General features: G+C 36.5%; 1 protein-coding gene and 1 pseudogene across 7 annotated transcripts in view; both read right to left on the reverse strand.

The window, feature by feature from the left end:
* PEX5L (peroxisomal biogenesis factor 5 like) overlaps positions 1-23,443 on the reverse strand; it is a 196,985-nt gene that overhangs the window by 42,933 nt on the left and 130,609 nt on the right. For all 7 annotated transcript variants that reach the window (XM_016128015.2, XM_016128013.2, XM_016128011.2 and 4 more), the window contains 4 exons: positions 21,425-21,619; positions 17,814-17,937; positions 16,804-16,900; positions 7,396-7,491 (listed from right to left, as the gene is read on the reverse strand). In XM_016128015.2, the coding sequence (XP_015983501.1) occupies positions 7,396-7,491; positions 16,804-16,900; positions 17,814-17,937; positions 21,425-21,619 (512 nt within the window). The remainder of the gene's footprint in view (positions 1-7,395; positions 7,492-16,803; positions 16,901-17,813; positions 17,938-21,424; positions 21,620-23,443) is intronic.
* Positions 13,410-13,528, reverse strand: LOC118602193 (annotated as a pseudogene).

Consider the following 23,443-nt stretch of genomic DNA (forward strand, 5'->3'; position numbering starts at 1 on the left):
ACATATCTAATCTTTGTGTGATCGAGCTACAATTTGACATGGGAAGCATATTAGCTAACATGGCATTATATACTTTAGGAAATCTGTATCTTAAGCAGTTAATCTTAAGATTCCTTCAATATCGCCCAAAGGATATTTTCATACATTTTCAGATTTTCTCTTTTTTTAATATTGAATCTAATAAGAATGATCTAAGTTGTACTTAATCCATTAATCTCTTTTACCTACTTCAAAGAGGTAACACTGTCATAGAAAGCAAAAAAAAAAAATATTGGGGGGTCAATACAGATAATTTTCTTGGTAGGAGGGCACCCAAGTCAGCAGTTTCTTACTTAATCTTATATTAATAAAAGCAGTTCCCAGAATGGTTTCCATTTTCCTTCAATCGTTTAGTATGTCTGAGGTGCCTATCAGATTTACAGTATACACCCAGAGATTAATTTCAGGTGAAACAAAATTTCTGTATGAAAAGACTTTTTAAGCTTATGTCAAAAGAGTTGGTTTTAGCTGTTCATTGTTTTGAACATAGTGTCTTCTAGTTAAACTTAACAGGGAGATAAAGAATGTCACCCACATTTCTAGAACAAGGAATTGCTAGTTAGCATTAAACTCTTACTATTCAAATTCTTCAAAGATAATTACCAATTTTCCTGTAATTATTCATAAAGTGCTGTTGAAAGAAAAGTTAGCCTGAGGCTTGAAGAGTTGTTATCATGAGGGCTGTGTCCTCTGAGACAGGACATAGGAATGGAAAGTTAGGAGGTGGCTTTTAGTGAGGCTTATCATGAAGAGAGGTCTAGGTGCTATGAGGAAGAAAAGGCAAGTCCCTGACCAGATCCTTGGTGAAGGGATGAATGTTCCCCTAAGGAACATGGACTATCACAGGTCTTCGTTTATTCTCCCTTGGGTATCAGAGAAGATAATCTGAAGAACAGTAGGAATGAGAGTGAGAGTAGTTTGAAAAATGATATTCTAGGATGAATAAATACCTTGTTTCTGTGCTGCATGGGTCATTGTCCCATTTTGGGGCAGTAAAATGTGTCGGATATGGAGATGGGGAAGAGAGCAGTGAAGTAGAACTGCGCTGGAGGTTGAGAAGACTAGAACAATGCCTACGGTTGCCTCTCTGCTTAGCAAGTTACCCAATACATGACAAGTTAAAAAAGAAACATTTATTATTTCATACAGTTTCTGAAGGTCAGAAATTTGGGAGTAGCTTAGCTGGGTGGTTTTGACTTGGTCTCTCTCATGATGTTGGAATTAAGATGCTAGGTAGGGCTATAGTCATCTCAAGGCTCAACTGGGTCTGAGGAATCTCCTCTTACCAGATAGCTTACTCATGTGGCTCTGAACAGGAAGCTTCTCAGGTCCTTGCTGGCTATCGATAGAAGGCCTTACTTCCTCACCTGCTAAGGGTCCTTGTGACATGGAAGCTGGCGTTCCCCAAGAGCAAGTGATGCAAGAGAGAGAGAGCGCAAGGAGGCCTCCATACCTTTTATGGCCTAATTTGTAAAGTCACACACCATGACTGCCACTTTATTCTATTTATTAGAGTGAATCACTAAGCCCAGCCCATGCTCAAGGGGAGGAAATTAAGCTCCATATTTTGAAAGGGGGATTGAAGAATTTGTGGACATTTTAAACTACCATAAGCAAGATCCCAAGTGAAGCTCAGGGGGAAGAGAACTGGGACATGAGAAGAATTCCGAGCTCTGGAAGTGAAAGGTTTTTGTAGCATTTAATACAAAGGCTCAATTAATTAGCCAAAAAGATTTAAAGTTTTGCTTTCTATTCTTCTTGCTTCTGACCACTATACTTTCCTTTGTCCATACATCTTTACTTTTCCTCATTCTCTTATTTCATTATTCCTTTCCAAAATTTGCTCATCAGAATATCTCCCTCGGAGTAAAGGTAGAGCTATGAAAACATTGGTTAAAATGCATACAATCTTCATAATAATATTGGAGCCAAGAGAAATGTGACTTTGAGTCCAAAGGCACAAAGCTCATCTTCCGTCGGTCAGTAAGTCTGCGAGATTTCTAAAGCACCCATTACAAGAGAGACTTAAATGAAATGGATGCATTAGAGACATTAATTGCTATTTTGTTCATTTATTCATCCAGCAAAAATTTATGAGGCCTTGCTCCACACCAGGTTCTCTGAAAAGGTGAAACATAAGGAAGAACAACACACTTTCCTATCTGTAAGAGGTCACAGTCTAGTGTGGAGATGGACGTGAAAGCCCATAATAACTGTACCTAACGTGATAAGCTATACTTGAACGATCTCCTGAGCTGCATATTCCTGCGATTTTTTTCAGCTCATTAAGGACAGAGTCTGTCTTACTCAGCCTTCTATTCCTAGCACCCAACCTGGCCTGTAGAAGAAGCTTAAGCATGTCTGATGAATTTGCTGCTAAATTCGGTTAATTCTGAAGGTTGAGGCACCTTTTGAGAGTAACTAGCTAGACACAATACTAGATGCTGGCTGGCTCTTTCCTTCCCTGCTAACAGTGAGTGATAAAGGAAGTCTTTCTGGTGGGTGGTTGCAGGTGTGTGGAATGCCCACGTGACCTTTTCCCTCCTCGGAGATGCGATACAGTTCTCTCTAGGGGTCTCCCTTCCTGGAAGGCAGCTTCGGGCCTCTCTGAACTCCTAGGGCTCCTTCCCTGCTTCTCACTTCGGTGCCTCCCTGTGCTTCCTTCCTAGGGACCTGTTGTAGCTGACTGTGCGCTTAGGCTGCTGGTGAGCAAGAAAATCTGGGAAGAAGCATGGGGGGAAGCTTCTCTCCTTTGCTGTTCAGGGAAGATGCATTTTTGTTTGTTTGTTTTGTGTTTTGTTTTGTTTTGTTTGTTTGTTTGTTTTAAAGCCCAGGGTAAGAATATTTGGCTCTTTGTCCTAAAGTTATAATACTTTGAGCAGAGATAATTTTTTTTTTTCAATAAAATGTAAGCTATGGAGGCAAAAAGCCTCAAGGTCTCACTAAAATTAACAGTTTAACTTGAGCTTGAGCACTGTCAGCCTTTGTGCTTAAATGGGTTCCCAGGTCATTTACAATACACAATAAATGTGGATGTGGCATAAGCTGTCTTTTCTTTAGCAGAAGATATGTATTTTAGGACATTTTAGCTCAAACATTACTTGAAATGCATGTTGTCTGGTGTTATTTCGTATCAATATGAAATAGTTTGTTCCATGCAAAATACAAAACATGCCCAGTGTTATTCCACAGCAAGATGGTTGGTACCACCTGCATTGTTATAAGTGCATCTCATTGACTGACACTGAGACCAAGACAACCACAGAAGACACTTGAGCACAGTTCTTGGCAGAAACCTGTATGTTACAGGCAGAATTTTTTAATTTACATCAGCTATGAAAATACAGATACTAAATTATATTAGAAGGTGATGGCACTTTATATGCAATGAAAGAACTGCCCACATTACGTGATTAATAATTATCCATCCATTTATTAATTCAATAAATACTTATTGAATACTTGTTAAGAACCAGACATTGTTCTAGATATTAGGGCACAGCAGTAAATAAGAGACTGGTTCTTTTTTCTCACAAAGGTTATATTTTAAAGTGGAAAGACAGAGTGCAAACAGACAAATAAATAAAAAACAACTAGAAAAGCACAGTGATAGATATAAGGATGAAAAATAAAACTCCAGGTGCTGTGATAGCAACAGGTGGTCAGGTTCGACTTTTCTGAGGCACTGACACTCAAGCTAAAACGTGAATGATGAGAAGAAGCCTGCCACATGAGGATCTGGGGGAAGAGTGTTCCCTGCAGAGGGAAGACGGAGTAGGGACAGTGGGCAATGAGAAAAAGAACAGCAATGCCCCTGGAACTCATGAGGGAAAGAAAGAGCTGGCAAAGCAAACAGATGCAAGGTCACTCTGCAGGATGATGACTGACTAAATAAACAAAAAACAAAAAAACAAATAAATAAATTAGTGTTTAAGAATGACATATAATGTGAAATAAAGGAATATTGGAATCAGATGATATCAAAATATAAAATGGGGACTAGAAAATTTCTGTTTGGAAAATGATTTTTGTCCGGTCTCACTCGTGTCGGAACTGTCTCTGATGAAGGCTGTCTGCACTGCAGCGCCATTGCTCATCTTGAAATGAAGAATGAGGCACTCTTAGTTCTTTAAGAATCTTACGTCCCACTGTAACTCACCACTTTTTCCTTGATTAACAGCGTAATACATGTTTATGATAGAACATTTGGAAAATACAGATAAGCGAAAGGAAGAAATAAAATCACTCCAAGGCTAGCCACCTGAGAATAACTGTTAACATTTGGGCACAGACTTTATTTATGCTTATATAGTGTAGTAATTCAGAATATGGGCTCTGGAGTAGGGGAAAATCATGGCTTTGTAACTTGCTAAATGAGGGTTGTTTATTTTTCGGTCTATTTTAATTGCTTATAAAATGATGCTTAACCATCTGCAATCTCTTTAAGGCTCAGTTTTCTCACCTGAAAAATGAGAGTAGTAATATTACCTTCTTTATAGGACTGCTATGAGGATTAAATGAGAGGCAATGTAATGCTCCTGACTCAGTGCCGGGCACATAGTACATACTTTAACTAGTTAGGTATTACGCTATTATTATTTTAGAAAGTTGGGATTGTATTGTAAAGCTGTTAATATATAAATTATTATTTAATTTATCACTAGATATTTTACATGATCTTAAATACATTTCTATAATGCAGTTTTTAATGGTTACATGGCATTTTACTATAGAGATATAACTTAGTTAATTTTCTATTATAAGACATTTAGGCTGTTTCCAAATTTTCACTACTTAACACAATTCTACAGATAAAATATTGCAAACTTTCGTGGGTAGTTCTCTAGGATAAAATCTAAGAAATTGCTGGGTCCAGGGCATGTATATTTCCAAGACCCTGATATATTTCATTATGTCTTCTACTATGAACTTAGATTATACTCTGGATAAGAATAATGTCAGGAAGTAACCAGTCCTTGTATGTGTGCAGTTTTGAGGTCTGATTTAGTGAAACACTACCCGCCCCCCACTTCTTTTCTCTACACTTGTTTGTACCTTCTGTCAGCATCATCCTCCCTCATTCCTTAGGAAAACTTCTCAGTTCCAAGCTTCCAGCTGAACAAATTTGCTTATAATTTTCTGATTTGCTGGGAATTCTGTCCTTAATATTCATAGGATTTTAGTGTATTAGAAATCCAATTCCCTCATCTTACAGATGAGAAAAAAAGTAGAGGGAGCAAGTGATTTGTCCAAGTTGGTCCCTCTGGTCTATGCTATTGTTAAGACAGCTAATAAAGGCTGGCTCATTTCTTCATCTGTAGTGCCTAATTAGGCAGTCAGCACATGTAGACAGCCAGTAATGTTTGTTGAATGACTACCTAAAGTAATTTACAGCTTCCTAGGGGTGTGGAAACTGAGGTGTGGAAACTGAGGTGTGGATGTTATCTTTAGCCATTAGTGACAAGTTGGAATAACAACCAAAGTCTCATAATTCCCAGGAGAGACAAGGGAAAACCAGGAAGAGACAGGTTTTGAGGGGTGAGGTGAGCGTCATGTGGAGAAGGGGTTTAACTAATTTTGTCTTGTTCCAGAGAGGGCAAAGCCAAGATTAAAACTGGAAGTTTCTGGTAGGACAATTTTAGCATTATATAGTAAAGAGTTTTTTAATAGTTAGGATTATCTAAAACTGAAATAGATTTTCTTGAAAAGAAGTGAGTTGCCCCTACCTGAAAGTGTTCAAGTAGAAACAGGGTTTGTTTAAATAAATAATTTGTCAAAAATACTTGAATAGAAAAAAAAAATTGTTTTGTGTGGCCAGTTGAAATAGATGACGTTTAATTTAAGGTCTCTACTGAAACTAAGATTAAATGATTTTATGAATGTTTATATAGATATAGATATAGATACAGATATAGATACATCTGTAAATCCATATCTATATCTAAATATCACACACATAGATAGTTAGATGAATGATTTTTGTTTTGTCAATGTTACTTTGAAATTGAGTCTTTTGAATGTGAATACATTGATTTTCTCATTTTAAAAGAGACCAGATAAATTTTAATGTCCTTACGTACCCAAGATTCCATTCTTCTAAATAATTTTCTTTTTAGTGCTAATTCAGCATGCTATACACAGTAGGAGTCCAAAAGATAAATTTAAATTAGCTCTTAAGTCTGTAAAAATCTACATTTGAGATTAATTGAGTTATAGGCTCCATGCAGTCGGACAATGTGGTCTCAATCAAATATATCAGTTGATCACATTCAAGAGCACTAGATATGCATAAACTTTTTTTTAATTAAAAAAGCTTAAAATTAAAAGAAGAAATCTGGGTGGATTGTACTATGATGGGATAAAAGTGTTCTTTTATTGGGATTCTGAAGGATGACATGTAATTATGGTTGGAATTACTTCCCAGAATATAAAGAATCCTTTTAATATTAAGCTGCAAGTATGATTTAATTGCATTTCAAATAGGAATTACCAAAAGACTGCTCGCAGTATAAAATTTCATCCAAATTCTAGTGGTAAGACAGCCACATAAATGAACCATATTATAGGAATACTTTCAAATGTTAAGATTTCGCATCAGTAACAGAAGTGGAGATCCTGACAAGTTCCTACTTGGGTTTCCCCTCTCAGAAAGCAATCTAGCAAAGCGCCGATGAAACTCAGTGATGGCATCTGTGATGCACTGTTTGCGATTCCAACCAGAAAGAAAATGGATAAAAACCAGCAAAGATTGGGGGATTTTTTTTTTGGCTCCTTTCTTTCTTCCTTCCTCTCTCCTTCCTCTTTTATTTCTTTCTTATTAGAAAGTGAAATAAGGAAATTAATGTTTAAATTAAGTATTTCATTTGATTCATCAACATTGTCATTGTTTTGGATACCCTTAACGGTAAAGAATTATGGCTCAAGTCAAGATAGGCTCTACATTGGCTGGAATATCTCAGCTGTGCCTTTGCAGTTAGAAAAATGTGTAATATTTCTGGAGTGCAAGACCTTCTATGTTGCAGATATTGTGTAGATGCAAGAGAGATGAAAACATCAGGCATGAACCTTGGCCTCACAGAGATGCATAGCATAGGTTCTTCATAGAGCCTAGATGAGGCTCCGAGTTCTTTCTGACCCATGACTTCAAACAGTCACTGCTAATCTGTCATGGAATTGGCATGAGAGGTGACATCAATTAAAATCAAAAGTTCTTTGGTAAGAGGTCTCATTCTAACAATCATAAACATGGTTATTTCATGTCTATAAAGTAAGATCCATTTTGTGTGTATCCTACTGACGATTTTTTGAATTTCACTCTCGGCAACATGAAAGGGAAAAACAACTTTCAAAAATTACCTCCACTGCTGCTTTTGCCCTTTCAAATTCCTCTTCTAAGGAGTGGTTTCTGGAAAGTAATGCACTGCCCCAGCGCTGTTCTTTGGTCAGTCGAGCCTGAAATAAACCAAACATATGGTGATGGTGTTACAAGACTGGAATCACATAACACAAAAATACAACTATTTTCCTTTCCCCATATTCCCCTCAAGTTTAAACAGCACCTGCAACTGATATCATTTTTGGAGTACTCTGCAAGCGTGATGTGGCCCAAACTGGAATGGTGCCACAATGTGTGTCAGCATGCATGCATGATTCTTCCAACAGGGGGTTCTCAGCCCTGGTCGTATTAAAACCAATGCCCAGACCCAACCTTCCAAAGATCCCACTTGAATTTGTCTTGGTGCCAGGCACTGATATTTTAGCAAGCCTGCCCATATGATTTTAATAGCTGGGACGGAGCATCTCCCTTAGATGACTAGCCCCAGAAACTGTTATGTGAGCTTTCAGCTTGTTAGAAGGGCCAGCTTCAGGTAAAACTGAAAGCTGCAGAGCAGAAATGTGGCATCTAGCTTTTTCTCCTTATATATGCAGCAGATCCTTATGCTGAACTCTCTTTCCTTCACCTTCCCTCTATTGGCACACATCTCTCTTATGTCTTATTTCCTCAGATCATAGCTCCGTTAGATAATAGTCACTTAGATAAAATCATGTCTGATAATGCCAACTGCTTTGTCACAATTAACAAGCGATGTGATATACATCTTAGCTAAATGCAAATATTTCCAGAATCTTTGTAGGAAGACTCTTCCTACAAAGAGTCTGCCAGAGTTTTAAACATTGTTACTAATTTTTAATTTCATAGATAACTAATACATTTTTTTTGAAAAAAAAATTAGATATTTTAGACCTTTTTTCTTTGTAGTTACATATATATTTATGTACCCATATGGAGAATATTGCAACGTGTTTCGAAAAATTTTTGAAACATAAATAATATATTATTCTATAAATTACGTTTTTCTACTCAACAATATATCTTGGAGAGTCTGCACAGTTAGTACTTAAAGATCTACCTCACTCGTCTCTCAGGGGTTTCCTGGTTGGTACCACACACTAGTTTGTTTGGAATTCTCTCTATGAGCTTTCAGAGTGTCTCCAATTTTTCTCTGTGCAATTGCTTGTTATCTTGTCTAACCTTTTGCTCTACTGTGGGATCTTTGTGGGTAGGATTTTGTCGGCTAACTTTTTGTACTGTCATGTACCTAGCCCAGGGCCTGGCAAGTGATTCATGCCCCAGGAAGGCGGGAATTGCACCAAGAAAGCAGCTCGGCCTTGAGGAGTAGGAGGAGAGAGGCTTGTAGAGTGAAGTCCTCCCAGTCCCCTTTAAATCACGCTGGAGGTGGTTCCTTGGACCACAGATTGCTCTCCTGCAGGAATGCTCAATCCTGGCTCCTATGGGAATTACTTGAATAGGCCTGCGCTCCACCCCAGACCCATGAAATAAGGCTCTCTGGGGGTCGGGCCTGGACATAAAGTGTTTCAAAAGTTCCTCTGGTGATTTCGAAATACAACCATGTTTGAAAACGCCTGTTCTATAGCAAAAGTTTGCTTTTTGCCCAGCATTTACTGTCTATATAGCTCAGCTGTTTTTCATTCTTTCTCCACGATCACTGGTCCTCAAGAGGACCCCGACCTCTTTCTTTTATTTTACACAGTAGTAAATCTGGGGCTCACTACATGCCAGACGCTACTCTAAGTCCTTTAGATATTATAACTCATTTTGTCTTTTCATAGACATTATCGTCGACTTCATGACATTGAGGAACAGAGAGCTTAAATGACTTGCCCCAAGTCTCACAGCTAGTAAGCGGTAGGGCTGGTACCTCAGGGCATGCTCATAACTATTGCACTTTATTGCTTCTCATAGGAGGCTGTGCTCATTTTAGAAAGGTGCAAAAGATTTATACATGGTTGAGGGGGTCAACAAAGAACCCCTCAAGAATATTGTATGCTGAAAACAATAACAAAGTAATTACTATAAACATTTCTGAGTATAAACCACTGTCTTAGACTGTATTTTGCTTTAACAAAGGTAGAAGGTTAATTTATTAAAACATGCTTTCTCCTCCTTGATGTATCTACTGCTGTGTCTCTAGTATCTTTTGCAAGTAGTAGGTGCTTCATAAATAATCAATAAATACTTGTTGAAAATATGCTGTCAAGCAACAGCCAAATGAATGAAGGTATTAAAGGTAGTTCTCTCCTCTATTCCCAGGGGTAACTACATGTTCTCAGTCAAGGCTTCCTGGCCAATCCAGGAGGCTAAGGAGAGTTTACAGGAGTTTGAAAGGAACCTGTTTTTTGTCCTGTGCTGAGTGGCAGAGGTCTGTGCTAGCAAAGCCCTGGTTTTAGGGTGGGGAATGGCAGCAGGATGTCCTGGTGGGGTGTCTAGTAAAGAGAAAGGCCTGTGAGCAGCCCAGGGGTGAGGCCTCTGGAGCAACACCTGTGGTGAGAAGAGTGAGAGTGATGGGGGCACACTGAGGCCTGTCTAGGCATCAGTGCCTTGCTCTCAGATGGGCCAGGTTCAATGGCCATCATAATAAGTATCCTCCCTTACCCTCTAGGCCCTGTGGAAGGTACTACCTGCTCCTAAACCAGACATTTGAAGCAGGGAGGAAACAGAATCCAAAAGCATAAGTAAAATGAACAATCACAGGTTCTGGGGATTAGGTCGTGGACATATCTTCTTGCGGACCACTGATCAGCCCATTATAACCCTCATCTGACATTCTTGGGTCACAATATATTTGATTAACAAATATAAAGGTGCAGATGGTTTACAACCTTTTAAAATTGGTGAGTTGTTAGGGTAATATAGCCTCTTAGAGAAGTTAACCCCAAAGGTGATATGATCTTATTGTCTTGTGGAATGTTAACCAATCTTATATCTATCTTGGCAAACTTATTTTGGCATTTCTTTTCTACTTGGCTATATAAGTCTCTGTTCCTTAATCTTTTGCTTTTGGAACCAACTCTTTTGTCTCCCTGTTGTTTCCTTCATTAATGAAATAAACAAACAAGTAAATTTTAAAATATGGATATGTGGTAAGAAATAAACTTTTGTGCATTTATATACTAATGTCATGAATCATGAATGGCATTTGTGAGAAGAAATAGAAAGCATTAGTATTTTTGTTCCAAGCAAACTCCTTTTTTTAGAGGCACTTTTCACCAGTGGAATATGGTCTCTTTTTGTGAAGCCTGACTTAACAGAACTCCATTATTGTCTCCAGCTTCCCTTCATTAATGTTTTATGACCCAAGTGGTTTACGAATCAGAGAATACAAAGGGCACCATAGAGCAGTATGAAGAGGAAAATCTTTCAGGATTCTTGACTTACAGTTCATATTCTCTTTATCACTTAAAAAAGTAAGTATAAATAAAATGTTACTGTGCAAAAGAAATTTGCTAGTACAATTACTATTTAGGTAAGTATTATTTTCTACATTGTAAGAAAGGCCTTAGATTACTACTAAACAAAGTTATGTACCTCACATTTTAAAGTTATTAATTTTTCTCATAGAAGCATAAGATAAACACTATAAAATATAGGTAAATAACTGAATGTAAACAGAGGCAGTTTTTAAGGTGAGAATAGTAGGCAGCTAAAGATTCTGAAACTTTGGCAACTCAGCAGTGTGCTCAGGATGAAATGAAATTCGGATTCTAACACATAGTAAAGTTCAGCCTTCTTTTCCACCTGAACTTTTTTTTTTTTACATCTAATTTCATTATAGGCAAAGCTATGATATGGGAAAACACATATAAGAAATGCTCGTAAACTGCAGATATTGCTTAGTATGTAACTAGAGGGATGGTAAACAAGACTATTAACACCCACAAGTTTGAGTCATAACTGTTTTGACCATCCAATAGCTATGTCAGTCATTCTCAAGCTTTAGTGGGCATCAGGATCACCTGGAGGTCTGGTTCAAACACAGATCACAAGGCCCCATCCCTAGGATTTCTGATCCAGGAGATGGGCAGTGGGGGCTCAGAAGCTGCATTCTAACACGTTCCCAGGTGATGCTGATCTGGCTGGTCTGGGGACCACGCTCCAAGAACTTTTGCTCTAGCTACTGCTATTAGGACATGTAGGTGGGACATTGGCATTCACAAATATACTCTGATGTCGGCAATCCTTCCTTCTCTGCATGATTTTGAAAAACGTTCCCCAGTTACAGCCACCTCCTGGAAGTGCCTTCCTCCTGGAAGTGCCTTGGCTTTAAAAACAATATTTTAATTGGTTTAAGCTAATTGGATTTTAGAGTACTACACTCTCCAAAGAAGAAAGCATTTCGTTTCTTCAGCTATTGATTATTTCAAATGATAGATATTAGGTGATGAGAAGGAAAAAAAAATAATAACTCTTTAAAGAGAATATTATATTTTACTCTATTCAAAAGCATGATCATAATCAAGATTGTGATTTAAAAATAACTATTTGTGGCAGTGGTTGTCCTAGTATAACTTTGTTGGCTCACATCAATGCCAGTCATTTATAGCTTCTCATAAATTGCCTTTATGTTATTGCCAGAGATCACCCACCAAAGCACATTTTTAAAAAGCTCAGTATCTTTTCAAAAGAAATTGAAGGGGAAAAGGGATCTGCTTAATTGTAGAAGAGAAAAATATAACAACTAGCAGACCTTGGGTGACAATATAACATAGTTATTAGAAGCATAATCTCTGGAGTCAGAATGCCTGGGGCCAAATCCTGGTTTACCATTTACCACGAACTGGTGACATTGGACGAATTACTTAATCTTTATAGCCCTCAGTAATCTCATCTTCAAAGTGTATATTCACTGATAGAATCCATATAATAATTGAGTATAATAATTCATGTAAATATACACACAAAATGCCCAGTACATAGTAAGTACTCAATAAAACTTGTATTTTGTTATTATTTTTTTAGTTAGCTCTTATCAGGTATGATTTTAGAAATTCATTAAAAAATATCTGTGTTTAGAGCTTTTTTGTTCAGTAGTTAATGAAGACTAGTTGAATTTTTTCACTAGAACAGATAATTTAAACACTTGCCTCATTAAGATGCTCAGATTTTTTCCCCTCAATCAGTCAGCAGACATTTATCATTGAAAGTACACACAAAAAGCTTATCTTAAATGTCAAGAGCAAGTTCTTCGAGCTTTGTACAGGAAGGGAGCATATGGTTCCCATCTCCATCCAACTATGAAATTCTATGTTGTAGAACATCATGGCAAATCAGTGCTAATTTTGAAAAGAGACAGTCTATTATCATGTATAACTAAAAAGTATTTTTGAAACTAGCTTCGAAAATGATCAAGAATAAAACTTTGTCTTTTTATTTTTTTACCCTTTAACAATTAGCTGCTACTTCCGAATTTTTAAACTTGGCAAGCACCATTTCTCCTTTTGGTTAGCATTCTCTTATTTCTTTCACTTCGACAAGTATTTGTTGAGCACCTACTATGTGCAAATTTCCTACTATGCTGAAAATGATCTTTTGGTATTCTTGCCTTTTTTTTTTTTTGGCTTCCTGCTATCCTTGACTTTCTACCTTCTTTGCTTACTTCCTTCTTGCATCTTTACTTGCTTCCTTCCTCATTGGTAGCTCACTATATATATTCAGGAAGGGAAAAGGAATGTCGATGTGGCTCCTGTCTTCCAATAAACAAAACTGTATTTATAGTGTACTATCTTACTGTTTCTATTAGACATAAAGGTCTTGATACTTCTTATAGTCAAACTCCTTTTCTTTTTCACTGCCTCACTATGACTTTACAGATAGTAGACATTCAACCACATTCGTTGAATTGAAATGGATTGAAATGGAAGCCATCAACATTTCTAAGATTAGACTGAGAATAAGTTAGGCAGAGGGAGCAAAAACTTGTGTATATCTTTGGATCAGATGACAATCCTAATTTATCTTACACAGTTTCTGGAACTTTATTACAAAGTGATAAATATATATATATTTTTGATGCCTACAGCACCTGGTCTTCCTAGATAGTCTCCCATTCGAGTACTAACCAGGCTCAACACTTCTTTGCTTCAGAGATCAGACAAAATCGGGCACATTCAGGGTGGCATGGCCATAGACACAATGATAAATATTCTTTAAAATCACTTGACTAATATTAATCCTATAAAAATAAGTAACAATCAGGACTTGCAATGAGAAGGGAAACGGTTTGTGAGTTCTCTCAGGTAGATAAACTCGATGTTATGTGTGGTGGTGTGCGGTTAAGGACAAGGGCTTTAGAAGTCGATGGGTATGATTTGAATGCTAGCTCCTCTCCTCAGCTGATGTCACCTTGGGAAAATTACTTCTGCTCTCTAAGATGCATTTTGCACCTGAGAAATGGGGATACTATTAATTCCCAAGATTAAGCATTCGTAAGCATTTCAAATAATATATTAGAAATGTCTCATACTATACATAAAATATGTAATAAATCACAGCTATTAACATGTATTTCATTTTTATATTACTCTTTTAAAATTTAGAAAACGTATCTGAACTTTTATCTTAATGTTTAGATTGTTGTGGTTTGAGATACTGTGAACTTGATGGAATTATGACTATGTGGAAGAAAACATTTGCTGTGCCAAAGTCAGCAAAATCAGAGTTACCTGATTGCAACTATAAGTTAGAGAGTCTGGCTGCTGCACGTTCTTGTGAAGTCCACCTAAGGTTGGCAAGAGCCTGCCTTGGTCTCCTTCCAGCGTCCTGACTTGTAAAAGAAACGTTTGAACCATCGCTCTGTAGCAGAAGGTGGATTCTTTTCTTTTGCCTCACCACTGTCTCAGCCCATATATGGAAAAAGCTAATTTTACATCATTACCTTCTGTGTTTTTTTTTAGTTTTTCAAATGTTATCTAATTTTTCAGACTGCATGATTTCTTTAAACAATTAACACCAGAGAATACTAATTATGCAGTTTGATTAAGTGTTAAGAAACTTTATTCTTAAATATGTAGAGAGCATATGATTTATTATTTTCTTGCCACTCTGATTAGTATATTCAAAGCACTATTTGGAAGAGACTAGACTGGTTTTTTTTTTTCTTTCCCCCCTTTTCTCCATTTTGAAAAGATAATGAGCTAACATAAGAATTCTCACTGTGAACTTCCATTTTCTTTGTGATTCTGAAATATGATTTTTAAACAAAGCTTGCAAATAGCTCCTTATTGTCCAGCCTATGATAATTTGTGTTGGCTTCAAAGAGAAGAAAACATTTCTTGGATTTTTCTGTGAACTATCTAAGTGATAGTGGTGAGCTAAAATTGTTCACTTGAATAGTTTACAAGTCAGTTTCAAGTTAATTTTTATACTACTGTTGATATTATCTCTATGTAAAGAGATCATGTATTTAAGAGCAGTATGCTTCTAACAGTGAAAACATCTGTCTTTTACTATAAGTTGATTAATCAGTCTATTCTCTTCTGCTCCATTTGAGTGACTTAATATTTCAGATGATTAAATTCCAAATTCACGAAATTTTCCTAATTTAACTATAAACTGGAATTAAAACTAGGAAGTTATGAATTTTCTTAGTTTAGGAAAATCTTGATAAGCAAATAGGCAGTTTTTTAAAAAAGTAAAATTAAGGGATAAATTCTTTACGAATAATCAGTAACCCTCTGAAAGGATTCACTACAATTTATCTAGACAGAGAACTATCGCAGTACATTTTAAATTATGCTTTGGAGGACAATATCAGGGATTTCACACAAATTTTCCAAAGCACATTGTGTGTTCTTACTGTCACAGGGGTGGGTAAGTGGTAGGACAATATGGTGGGATGAAATCAGACAACCAGCAGGAGAGTAGCAATCATTAGAATAATAAGATACATGCATTGTGGGTCTCCACGGCAACCAAGGACCCCAGCCGATCCTCTGCCTCCTCTGGCTCCGTGTAGAACAGCCTACCTGTGCCAAGTCTCTCCCTGTTGCCCAAACGTTTTATGGCTACATAAAAGTGTTTCAAGGATTCCAGTTTATGAAACAGTACCAATTACTTTGGTCAAGTCTAAATTTCTAATGCACTTATCAAGAAATATTTCTTTAATAAACGTTATCAATTTGCTTTTTTAAAAGATACATTTAGAATGAACACAGAGGAGAAAAGAACATTTTCATGCTACATTTACAATTCATTAAGCCTCCCAGGGTTATTTGTTCTGGATGTTAGTTGACCTGTTTTCCAGCAGAGTTCTGGGAGCAGTAATGTCCATTCCTCTCTTATGGAGTGTAAGATGTGTATGGAGGTGCTATTAGTGGCCTAGAAAGGTTTCCGAAGGCCTTGCATTTCCTTTATATCTCTCCTCGTTCTCCCTGCCATATATTGGTTGTGGGTACATGGACAATTTTCTTAACTTCACTGCGCCTCACTAGTTTCCTCATTTATAAAATGAGATTAATCACCTAATTTAACTCATAGAGCATTCAATAATATTTGCTATTATCATAATTATTCCTTATTTCACCTCGGACAATATATTTCCCCTGTTAGTTTCAATATCTTACCTAGCAAACTTCATTCCACATATTTTCAGTTAAATTGCAGAGTGCATAAATATTGACACATTTCTTAAGAGATCTTTGTAGTTTTAGATCCCAGATGTACTCTTGTAAAGTATTTGAGTGAATGAAAAGATTGAGGCTAACTTTGGCCTTCTTGGTACATTCTTTTTTTTTCATAGTGATTCTTCATTTATATACTATCTAATCACTTGACGATTAGATGAAGAAGGTATGGTACATATATACAATGGAATATTACTCAGCCATAAAAAAGAATGAAATCTTACTATTTGGAACAACATGAATGGACTTAGAATGTATTATGCTAAGTGAAATAAGTCAGACATAGTAAGACAAATACCATATGATCTCACTTATATGTGGAATCTAAAGAACAAACAAAACAACAAATAAGTAAAATAGAAACAGACTCATAGATACAGAGAACAAACTGATGGTTGCCAGATGGGAGGGGGATTAGATGCTGGGTCAAAAGGCAAAGGGTTTAAGAAGTACAAATTGGTAGCTACAAAATAGTCATGAAGATGTTAAGTACGATATAGGGAATATAGTTAATATTATAATAACTATGTATAGTGCCAGGTGGGTACTAGGCTAATTGGAGGTAGGGATCACTTCGTAAATTTATATAAATGTCTAATCACTATGCTATACACCTGAAATTAATACAAAATAATATTGAAAGTCAACTGTAATTAGAAAAAAAGCATATGAAATATAAAATAGAATACTTTAAACTTTTTTTCGTGGAAATTTAAATAAGAATTTTCAGATATAAATGATCAATTAGAAAAGATGAGTTCATTAAAGAACTGAATTTCTTACCTGTGTTGGAGGCACTAATTCCAACTCCGAAGCTGACTCGGAGTTTAGGGCGCTTTTCCCACCACTCAGTTCTGGCTGAGATCTGTGCTCTGAAGACCTGTAAGAGATGAAGGAAGGAAACTAATGTACATCAAGAAACAAATTCATCCAGAAACCCTGCCAAGAAACATAATTCATTTGGATCATGGAGAGCCAAGGTTACAAAGCTCTCACCAGAATTTTGATAAAAAGCTAACTTTTATATGTTTTTATTATAATGATCATGTTTGGAATTTAAGTGGCTGAAATGTGCTAGGTGTTATTTTCTCTGAATGATTTAGAATTCTGTTCAATTATGTGCAAAAAGTAAATAAATGTAATACCATTTTCGTTATAGAAAATTCTGCTTTACTAAAATGTATTATTTTGGGGTCAGGGGATCTTCTCACAAAGTGTCTTAGGTATGATTTGATCTTTATACAGAATATAAAATGTCATAAATACAAATGTATGAGGGGCAATAGGAGAATAAAACATGTTCTTTAGGAAGCTTTAAAGACATGGTAAAATTCAGGTGGCCAACTTTTCAAGTGGACATACATAGATTACCCTTAAATAGTGCATTATCTTGACAGTGGTGATTAAGAAAGGCAGAAAAAGTTACTTGCATGACCAGAAACATTTACTTTAACTATCATTTATTAATATATTGAATACACAATACATAAACACATGTATATACCTACTTTGATCAGCTTAATTACACATTCGGAAAATTATCAACGAACATTAAGTATTGAATTATGAATCTACCTACCAGAATCCTTACTGGCTGTTTTTTTTTTTTTTTTGACAATTTAGATGAAATAATTTTGATTTAGAAGCAACAATAATTAACACTGATATATAGAGAGTTATACCTTATACCAAGTATCTGGATTGACTTAACTCACTGGCTAGTTCAGAATATGAGAGAAAAACCCTTACAGTTAACACATATATGGCTATATTCTCATATGAAAATGTCTTACCATAAGAGTTCTTTTGATCCAGTTCTAGATGAACACGATTTTCTCTCTGCCATTGGATGACCCTTGCTATTTCGATCTCCATGAAACTTAACATCATCCCATTTTTCCAATTGTGTTTGAATATCTAGTAAGGAGACAGGAAGGGGATAAAGGAGACAGGGAAAATATGAGGTGCAAGAGCAAATAGAAAGATTGATTAAGATAGAGAAGCGTTATACAAGTAAATATTGGTCAACCAATGTTTTCAAATGCCAAGACCAATTTTTTAAGGTCACATGAAAGTTAAAACATGTGCAGCTAAATAAAAATGAGACCTATTAAGAGAAATTAGATTGCTTTTACAGTTAAACTATCAAGTTATTTTACCTGAATTTACTTCAAGAGCTATGTGCATTCTAAATTCTGTATGAGTCCATGGAATCCCACTAGAATGAGCATGTAGAGTACTACCGTATTGGCCTCAAGCTAAGGCAGTGGCATGTTTCTAGAAAGAAATTCTGTTTAAAGAGGTAAGCCTTGTTATATAAAAGGTGAGAAGAAACTAGAGTACCTTTCACAGTTTTTATATAGACTGCTTAATTCCTCACCAAAGGAGGGAATTAATAATGGGGATAGAGAGAAAGAAGGCAATAAAGAAAGCTAAGAGAATGCTAGAACCATTTTCTCCCTGTGGCTTAATTTTTACAGATAAAGAACATGGCTGGGTTCTTTCTTGTTAACAAGTGTGTGATTGTAAATAAACCATTTAAACAATCTTGGAGTCCAGTTTTTTTTTTTTCGTTTATAAAAAATAGGTTTGCAATCTGAGTCCTTCAAAGTCGTGAAATTAAATATTTTTATGACCTCTTACATAGGACATTTCCTCAAAAGCAGAGAAATTAAAGTTTCATTTACATGTATATTGTGTTTTATTTTAATGTATTTAATAATCTATCCTTATACAAATGTATAAACTTCATTTATTCATTCATTCACGCAATTGAATAAACCTAGAACACATTGATGGTGAGGAAGTATTGGAGATAGTTATAAAGTTTTCCTCCAAAGAGACAGACCTCAAAGAGAGACAGGGCAGGGAAGAAGGGATCCTGTATATGCAGCTGGTTTGAAATATGTACGGGTTCTCTTCCCTTTCTTTATCCTCATCTACAACCATGACTGCAATATTCATTCATAAGCTTCAGATTTTCAAATCTCCATTTCCTGCTCAGCAATTTTTCCTGTGTTCTATCTAGATCTATACATTTAACAGTCTACTGGACATCTCCACAGAGAAGTCTCACAGTTTTCTCAAATATAACAGGTTCAAAACTGAACTCAAGAGTTTCTACTTTGACTTTCTCTTTCCCTCCTTCCCTCCTTCTCTTCCTGTATCCCCATCACAGAGTTTGGCACATTTTATATGTCTTTCTTGTTGGTATACACACATGTACTCAGGCCACAAATCCTGTTTTAATTTTTTCTAAATTTATCTCCTTATCACTATCCCCACTGTCACTATTTTAGATGTCTGTACTGGTCTCTCTGCCTCCATATCTTTCTCTGTATAACCACCAGAGAGTCTGTTGGTGTCACTTTTATGTGTATAACCTTTCAACCCTGCCTTCCTCCAAAACTTAAGGGCATGGCATCCCCAAACTCAAATTATCTGACCCCTAGTGACTCTCAGACTTATTTCTCACTACTTGAATATTATTGCAATACTTGCATTTGCTTGAAAAGACATCGTTTTGTGTTTGTCTATTTGTGTGCGATCCTTTTCTCTTCTGCATCAGGAATGCCCTGCTCCTTCCTTCCCATGTTTCTCTGATCCGTATTTTTCAGTCGTCAAATTCCTATTCATCCCACAAGACTGTGCTCACATAGCACCTCCTATAATACCCCATCTACAACCCCCTGGATAGGCCAGAAGCTCTATAAAGGTGCTCTTGTAGTAACTCGTCTGGCTTCCCTTTATTCAGCACATACAGTACAGTAGTCTCTTCTTATCTGCAAGACCCCCTGTGGATGCTTTGAACTGTGTGTAGTATTGAACCCTATATGTATACTATTTTTTCCCCTATACATACACATGTATAATAGTGTTTAATTTAAATATTAGGCAATTTCATGGGTAGAAGATTTTTTTTTTATCACGGATTTTAGCAATCTCAGCATAGGATTTTGCTTTGGGGCCATTCTTAAATAAAATAAAGGTTGCTTGAACACAAGCACTGTGATACTGCAACGGTCAATCCGATAGCTGAGACAACTACTAAGTGACTAATAGGTGGGAAGAATATACAGTGTGGAGACACTGGACAGAGGGATGATTCACATCCTGAGAGGAATGGAGCAGGACAGCTTGAGATTTCATCATGCTGCTCAGAACGGAACAGCATTTAAAACTTACAAATTGTTTATTTCTGGAAATTTCCACTTAATATTTTCAGACTGTAGTTGACCATAGGTCACTGAAATTTTGGAAAGTGAAACTGCAGATATGGGGGATTACAGTAGTGCATATTTCATTATAATCATTTAACCATTTTTCTATCTACTCACTAGACTGCAAACTTACTAAGAGAGAGTATGTAAACTTAAGACAGAGAGCCAAAATTATTTATCTTTGTATTCCTAGCACATGGTATAGAACACACTTAGGTTTTCAGAGAAATATTTATAGAACAAATCAATACATTAATTCATGACCATCTAACATACGCATATCATAGGCTAAGCAATTTCAAATATATATCCCTTTCAATCTTCACAACCTTATGAATGAGGTACTAATATGCTAATTTTATGTATAAACATACACACATACATATACACATACACACCAGTCAGTCACAGTTTGGATGATACATGTTCCCTTTGCTTTCTAAAATACTTCTACTTTTATTTGTCCTGAAAAAGGAGAGCTTAATTTGACTGGTTCCATAAACTGAGATTAAGCTTTTTTTTCTCACGAAGATATATAGTGGATAAAAATAAAGACTTTGAAGTTAATTAGAGCTAGCCTCAAATTCCAGCACTTCCTCACACTAACTGAGATCCTGGACAAATCATTTAAATTGAAAACCTGGTTCCTCACATATTTCAAAGAGTTGTGGGGAATTTGTGGGCCAATATACGTAAATAATGTAGCACAGCCCTAGACATAGTAATCCATCAATGAACGGTAGCTGATAATTATTGCATGGGACATATCTCTATGCATCTTACATATCCTGTACTGATTGTTCTGAGCCTTGTGTTAGAGTTGTTTGTGCGCTCTTTTTCTCCCTGCCTTTCTCTCTCTCTTTCCCTCTACACTGAATGCTCCTAGAGAGCAAGATTTATGTCTGATTTTTATTTGTAACTCCAATGCCCGATATGGTGCCAGCCATCTATCAAGAACACATGACTTGTGGGTTAAATAAATAAATGAACAAATCCACAGTAGTTATGCAAAGCTGAGCTCCACAATTGCCATTTAATCCAAGCACAAAAGAAGTATGTCCTGCCTAGTTTCCCACATAGAATTAATATTTTCTACTCTGCTCATGGTTTTAATGTCATTTGTGGAACCTCTTTTTCATATTTAGGCAATGGCGAGCAGCAGCAGACACTAGTTATTGCCTCACCTAAATCTAAGGATGATGTCTCCGGGCCTCGGAGAGTCTGGCTTCTTTGCTCAGCATCCGCACCGATGAGGTCAGATCCATCAGCCTTTTTCTTGAGGGATGAAGTTTTCGATGAGGGCTCCAACTTTTTGGCTTTGGTTTGGGTTTGAGAGACAGGTTCACTCAGGTCAAGGAGATCTAAGCCTGTAGTCAATACTATGAGAAATGAAAGAGGTTAAGATAAGCCCACTCAGTGCTCTGTAATTGTTTTTTTAAAAAATAGGTTTCAGTTGGGTGCAGAAGGATTTTGTGTTTTTGGTGTAGGTTAGAAGCACCAAATTAAGTTAGCTCACCATCGATTTATAAAGACAGTTTGTATTTAGAGGGGGTGGTTTGCTGCATGTTCTCCTTTATTTGAACGGTACAAATCCACAAGCAGGACTTGGACCACCTCACCAGTGATGAAATTTTGAATGAAATTAAAATGATAAAATTGAATCTGAGTTCAGGTACTATTTACTTTATTGCTTTGCTTTATTTATAGAGAGGTTATTTTAGAGTGCAGTTTTTCCAGAGAAGAGTCAATCTATCATTTTCAGAGATATGCTTGCAAAATAGTTATGAGGATAATTTGGTAAAGTTTCTGAATGTCTTTGTGTTTTAATTTTGAGTGACTAAAGTATACAGAGTATAAAGGAATGTTGTTAATTATCTTTTATTTAATTAAGCAGTTCAGTCAGAATGGCTTGCTGTTTGGGCTCAACTAGAGAGGTGTTTTATAATCCATAGTTGATGAATAGGTACACATGTTAATGCATTTTCTGTTTAATATGCAAATTTAAATTTCAATATAACAAACCATAAAACAGTTAGACTTTTACTTCCTAGCAGGTTGATTACACTGTATTATACTGTAATGAAGGCAGACGGAATAATCTGTTCAAATGCAAACGAGGCAAATGAGAATTAAAAAGGCGAGCTTTAAAATTCTTCATTCTTCTTTCTCTTACAATGCAAGTAACCAGTGTTTGACTAGCTCTTTGTGAGAAATGGAAATTTCCAATTAGTGAAGGTCCCTCCAACTCTACCTCTCTGTCAGCTTCAGCAGCTGAGAGAATGGTTTCTGAACTGGCCTGGTGGCTTCCTGGACTAGGATCTCTTCACCCAGTTAGTTTAGGAAAGCCACCAGAGTGACAGAGAATTTCCTGTGTTAATTAACCCTTCCTGGCACTGTCTACAATGACTACATCACTCCTCCTCTTTGATTTCCCAGCTTTTTCTCTTGGTAGGGATTTTTGTTGATGTTTCAACTCTCTTCAATTTGCTTCTGTCTTGCACTCAAGGCAGGGTCAAGGCTCAACTGAGCTCATAATTAGAATTTTTTTTTGTACTGCACCATCAGTCCTCCTGAGTTAAGCAGCCCTGTGGAATCCTTAGGATGGTGTGTCAAGCGTTAATCTCAATGATCTTGTTTTCTGATTTCAAGTGCAAAGCACAATGAGTAGTTGGATGGTTGATGGTGAAGTGGAAAGACCTGGCTCTACCACTGCTTAGCTGTGCGACTTGGAGTAAGTTTCTTGATTTCTCTAAGTTTCAGTTTCTTTATCTGAAAAATGTGGAATTAATAGTCTGTCTTTTAGGTATGATACAAGGTTAAATCTTCTAATTTGCAAATCAGATGTATAAAATGCCAGGGATACAATAGTTACTCAAGGACTGTTATTTCCATTCTTTGGTGGCCAATGCATGATGCTTTTCTTTTCCTTTTGTTGATCTATTTTCCCTACTTCTTTCTATTTCAGCCAAGAATCATATCCACACACTGACAGAAAGAGGAAAAACCACCGGTAATAAAACAGAGGATGATACAAAGATATTGGTTTTATAGAGGATGTTATAAAGTAAATTTATCACAAAATGGCCTGAAAGTGTCAGTTTATTTCATCTGAGTCTTCCTGGGAAGATGGGAGCCACGTTCCAATGCTAAGATGCTCTGAGATAGAGGAGTGTTCTGTGGCTAGCAAGTACTTGAATGTGGGG

Source organism: Rousettus aegyptiacus, unplaced genomic scaffold, assembly GCF_014176215.1.
Source record: "Rousettus aegyptiacus isolate mRouAeg1 unplaced genomic scaffold, mRouAeg1.p scaffold_m13_p_4, whole genome shotgun sequence".
Lineage (NCBI taxonomy): Eukaryota > Metazoa > Chordata > Mammalia > Chiroptera > Pteropodidae > Rousettus > Rousettus aegyptiacus.